The following is a 5,243-nucleotide window of genomic DNA, read 5'->3' on the forward strand; positions in this document are numbered from 1 at the left end:
CTTTAAGTATAAAGAGACAAATAAGTTGACAGTGGAAGAATGTTAACTGACATACTAAATGTGAGCCACAAGAATGGAATGTTCAGTCAACATCAGACAAAGCAGACTGCAAGACTGTGGGCTTGGTTCCAGACACTGCAGTAAAAGCTGTCGCGATTGAGTGAGTCGCACGAATTTTTTGGTTTCCCAATGCGTATAAACGTTTCGTTTACACTGCACTATAGTCCATTAAGTGTGCGTTATGTCTGAACAACGTATGTACCTTAATGAAAAAATACTTAATTGGTAAAAAATGCTCTCGGTCTCGCGAGTCTCGAGCAAGTCGTAGTCTTTTTGCTGGTGGCGGGTCTGCCTCGGTGTCGGTGACGTGATGGCTGCCCGACAGGGTGGTGGTCGCCGAAGGCTGGGTGGCTGTGGCAGTTTTCTGACCTCAGCAGTGACGTCTGCTGCATCGAGTGACGCTTCCTGTCTCCAGCGGTTTCTGTGCAGCCCGCGATGCCGGGTGGCAGCGTTTCACCTGCAGCAGAGCGTCCGTCACAGTGGGAGCCCGTCCCCTCAGCCCTGCCACTGCTTCATCAGCCGTTTACGTGACATCCTCAGTCCTTGGCTGTCATTTCGGCATCTTGCCGGCATCTTCGCCAGGAGTGGCTTCTGTCTCAGAACTCCTTGCGCGTCCCAAGAAGCCACTCCTCCCCTGCCCCAGCTCTGTCATGGGTGGCGGCGGTCCAGTCGCATCTTCAGGCTCCACCGCTGAGTCACGTGCTGTTTGTTTCCACTCTGTCCGCAGTGACCTTCTCCACTGATCTCAGACCCTCGGTCGTCTGAGAAGGTTGGAGTCAGCTTCTTCCCAGCTCCCGCCAGTGTCGATGTTTTGCCCTCGTCTCTTGAATCACAAATGTTTTAATGACATCTAGAGTGCGGAATCCTTTCCGGAAGGTTTTCCATTCGCTTTGCCCAGCTCCATCAGAGGAATCACTGTCCGCGGCAGCTCTGGCCTCACGAAATGCGTTTCTTAAATAGGAAGACTTCCGAATCTCAGTCACTCCTGGGTCCAGGGGCTGCAGAGTGGGTGCTGTGTTCGCAGGCATGAAGATGACATTCGTCACATCCATCCCCATCAGAGCTCTTAGGGGACCAGGTGCCTTGTCAGCGAGCAGTCACGTTTTGAAAGGGATCTGTTTTGAGCATCAGGTGTCTTCAGTGGGCTTAAAACACTCAGTAAACCACGTCGTAAACAGACGCGCTGCTGTCGGGCTTGTCGTTGCATTTTCGGAGCTCAGGCAGAGCAGATCGAGCGTGGTTCTTAAGGACCTTAGGATGGTCAGAATGGTGAGTGAGCACTGGCTTCAACTGAAAGTCGCCGGCTGCGCTCGCCCCTGGCACGAGAGTCAGCCTGTCCTTGGGCGCGTTGAAGCCAGGCACCGACCCCTCCCTGGCTAGGAAAGTCCGGGTGGCATCTTCTTCCGGTAGAGGGCTGTTTTTTTCTGCACTGAGAATCTGTCGTTCAGCGCTGGCCCTTCTGGGTGGCGTGCCGCAGCGTCTCCATCCACACGTGCGGCCGCACCTGCGTGTCGCCGTTACGAAGACGGCATCCTCCGTGGACCTCGTGGACCCGGCTCCGCCAGCCTCGCCGTCCTCCGTAGCCTCCTCACCTCTCAGCCGCACAGAGCCGAAGCGTGTTCGGGCCTCGGCGGGACGAGGCTCTGGTGTCAGGGGCGCCGTGCCGGTTCGGTCTCCCGTCCAGACCGCTGGACCTTCTGCACGGCAGCAGCGAGGCGTCCCGCGTTGCTACCGGCCGTGTGTCCGCTGGAGCAGCTCTCTTCGCTCCCTGCAGGGCCTTCCCTTCGCGTTCGCAGCGCGGCTCTCGTCGCCAGGAGCCGAGCCTTCGCCTGTCCCGGCGCTCGATGGCCCCCTCCCGCCCCAGCTGAGTCGTGTCTGGCTTTCGATTTAGAGTGAGGGACCCGGGACTCTGCCTTTCACGTGAGCCCTGAGAAGCCGCTGTGGGGTCGTTCACTGGCCTGGTTTCAGTGCTGTGTCTCGGGGAACAGGGAGGCCCGAGGAGAGGGGGACAGAGCGGGATGGCTGGTCAGCGGAGCCGCCAGGACACGCCCCGCGTTCATCGGTTAAGTTCGCCGTCTCCTGTGGGTGTCATTTGCGGTGCCCTAGTGCCGGGGTCCCCGACCTCCAGGCCGCGGACCGGTACCAATCCGTGGCCTGTTGGGAACCGGGCTGCACAGCAGGAGGCGAGCGGCGGGTGAATGAGCAAAGCTCCCCAGTGCCGGCATCACCCCTCAGCTCCACCGCAGGTCCCCAGGCACCAGATTCTCACAGGAGCCCCGGTCCCTAGGCCACAAAGGTTGGGGACCGCTGCCCTAAAGCAGGTATAGAGGTAACATCGGCGGTCGCTGATCACAGGTCACCATAGTGAGTGTAATAATGAAAAGGTGTGAAATGTCGTGAGTCACCGAAGTGTGGCACGGAGTCAGAGTCAGCTCAGGCTGTGGGAGAAACGGTGCCGCTGGACGTGCTGGACATGGCGTCGCCACTGAGCGTCAGTCTGTAGAATACGCAGTGTCGCTGAGAGCGATGCAGCACTGTGTGCCCGTTGAAGCGGATGAGGAGCCTTATGATTTGGCCACTCACTTCCAGACAGTTGTAAAGATACAGGTTTTTAATGTTTTAAGCACCAGAGATGGGATTCTTTTTTGGGAAGAAATAATGCACACTGCATCCGTTGTACCAGAGGGAGCTGCGCTGGGCCTGCGGCAGTGGATGCGGGCTGTGCTCACTTCTGCGGGGGCCGCTTCTGCACTCCGCCCCCCAGTTCTGTCGTGGACGGGAGGGGTCCTCGGCAGTGTGCCGTGTCAGGCTGTTTGGGAGGAAGGTGGTTCTGTTTTGAGATGCGCCTCGACTGAGACACTTGTCGGAGATGGCGAGGACGTGGTGGCGTGCTGCTTGACGTGTTTGAGCCCAGCGAGCCCAGCCCATGGCTCCGCTCTCGGCGTCGCTGCCCCGGTTACAGAGGCTGCTGGACACAGGGTGGCCCAGCCCACATGACACGTGGGCTCTGTTCCAGGGTGTTCCACGAGTGTTTTTGAGGTTCTTCATACTTTTCTCTTGAACAAAGATTCTTAAACATAGGCTTTGTTTCCGTTTGAAGCCTTGCTGCGCAAAGCCACTCTCGGGTGTCAGGCTGTGGTGGGGCGGCCCCGTCCGGCCTGGACAGGCCTCACCCAGATGTGGCTTGTCCCCAGTGTGGAAGAGTGCACGCTTGCACCCTCGGCGCAGATAACGGACGCCTTTCTCGGCCTCTGGTGCCTCTGACGTTTGTCCTTTTTAAGAAGAGCAGCCCCAGGCCCGTGCGCTCTGCCCCGGCGTGACGCGCGCGTCCTCTGCTTGGTACCTGCGTGTGTCCGAGCGCCTGCGTCTGCTGTGTCGTCAGACTGCGCTGGGGCGGGGGTTGGGCACCCGGACGCCAGGTCGGAGGGGCAGCCGTGCTCGTGGCAGCTGGCTGTGGCCGGTGCGCTCAGGTGCCCGTGTGTCTGTTGCAGGTCTCACCAACGGTTTCGGGGGCGTGAGGAGTGAGCAGGAGCCAGACGGCGCCCCAGGCAGGAAGGCCGCAGCCCGGCGCCGCTGCGCCTCCGAGTCCAGCGTGTCCTCCAGCAGCAGCCCGCTCTGCGACACCAGGTGGGCGCTCGCCGTGTCCCCAGCCTGCCCGGCCGGGAGTGCACACATGTTCTGCCCAGGGGCGATCTCCCATGGGGTGGTCTGTTTCGTAGACTTTAACCGGAAACGAGAAATACAGTGACATGGAAAGAGCACAATTTCTTGAATCCACGGATAACTTACATTGTTCCCTGTGCCCAGAGTCTGGTCTCTGTTTGAAATGGGGGCAAGCACAGCCCTGGCGTCTGCCCCGCGGGGCTGCTCCGGGCCTGGGCCCCGCAATCCCCGCCTGTCGGGCAGGCCCTGCTCCCCGCGAGGCTTAGGCTCAGCTCCCCGGGCCTGGCCTGGGGCCGCGGGCAGCGGGGCGGAAGGGCACAGCGCCTCTCTGACCAGCTTCGTTTCCTCCTGCAGCTTCGGCGTCCCCAGGTGCGGCCGCGGCAAGCCGGCCCTGGCACGCAGGCACACGCTGGAGGACCGCAGCCAGCTCATCTCCTGCATCGAGAGCGGGGACTACGCCAAGGCTGCCAGGATCGCGGCAGGTGGGTGGCGCCCGGGCCCCTCCCGTGCTCCGCTCTGGCCGGGCCTCCAGGAGGCTCACACCGTGACTCAGGTGCCTTTGCACGCCCGACTCCCTCCCTGACAGGGATGGCACCGCGCGCGGGGCCGGGGTGGGGTGACGGTCCTGTCCTGCGCTTGCCGTTGTCACGTGGAACGCTCAGCTACAAACGGCTTCTGGGCCTCAAACACCCAGCGTTGGTTTAGGCTCGTCTGTGATGTGCAGTTGTGTGTGGGATGTGGGGGGTGGCGGCCCCTGCCTTCCAGCACCCAGAGGAGGCTTGGGGTCAGCGGAGTGGACACTGCCCTGGCAACGCACGGGCAGCGATGTGGCCGGGGACGGTTCTGAGCAGCGTAGTCAACCAGATGGCTTTGAGCAGCGCCTTTGGCCATGGAGAGTGTAATGGGGACCTGGCGGGCTTTCGTCAGGTCCTGAGGGCCAGGCAGGGCCCCCTCCCGGGCAGGTGTGCGGGTGCAGACGTGGCTCTTTGGAGGGAGCCAGGGTTTGGGATGGGTGGTTTTGAGTTTGGGATGTTGGTCACACAGTCACACGGCGGGGCTCTGCTTGGAGGTTGGCACAGGGTGCTCGGGGGTGGGGGAGGTGTTCGCAGCCTCCAGCGGGGAGGGGCTCGAGGAAACCCGTGTTGAGGCCGTGGGCGACATGGTGTCAGCAGCAGGGGACTCGTGCTTCGGACACCCTCAGGCCAGGTTGGGTACACTAGTGGCCGTTCTGCTGCTGTAGGGCTCGCGGTGTGGGAGTGGCTCGCCGGCCGGGGTGGCCGTGTACGTGGCTCGGGCCGAGGAGCTGGGTGCCCTGCCGTCTCCTGGTGACTCTGTCTTCGTGCTTTGCCTCCCCAGAAGTGGGTCAGAACAGCATGTGGATCTCCACCGACGCCGCGGCCTCCGTTCTCGAGCCCTTGAAAGTGGTGTGGGCCAAGTGCAGCGGCTACCCCTCGTACCCGGCCCTGGTGAGCCTGGGACGCGGGTTGTGGGGCCGCCGTGGCCGCCCTGTGGGAGCGCAC

At 61.7% G+C, this 5,243-nt stretch overlaps 1 protein-coding gene across 9 annotated transcripts in view; it reads left to right on the forward strand.

Moving 5' to 3' along the window:
• The window catches only part of BRD1 (bromodomain containing 1), a 54,047-nt gene that overhangs the window by 46,313 nt on the left and 2,491 nt on the right, over nt 1-5,243 (forward strand). For all 9 annotated transcript variants that reach the window (XR_003048135.1, XM_025051025.1, XM_006917856.3 and 6 more), the window contains 3 exons: nt 3,552-3,687; nt 4,078-4,205; nt 5,080-5,189. Coding sequence is in view for 8 of the 9 variants with exons in the window: in XM_025051025.1 (XP_024906793.1) it covers nt 3,552-3,687; nt 4,078-4,205; nt 5,080-5,189 (374 nt within the window). In the remaining variant the exon portion in view is untranslated. The remainder of the gene's footprint in view (nt 1-3,551; nt 3,688-4,077; nt 4,206-5,079; nt 5,190-5,243) is intronic.

The sequence above is a fragment of the Pteropus alecto genome, unplaced genomic scaffold (assembly GCF_000325575.1).
Source record: "Pteropus alecto unplaced genomic scaffold, ASM32557v1 scaffold118, whole genome shotgun sequence".
In the NCBI taxonomy this organism is placed as follows: Eukaryota; Metazoa; Chordata; class Mammalia; order Chiroptera; family Pteropodidae; genus Pteropus; species Pteropus alecto.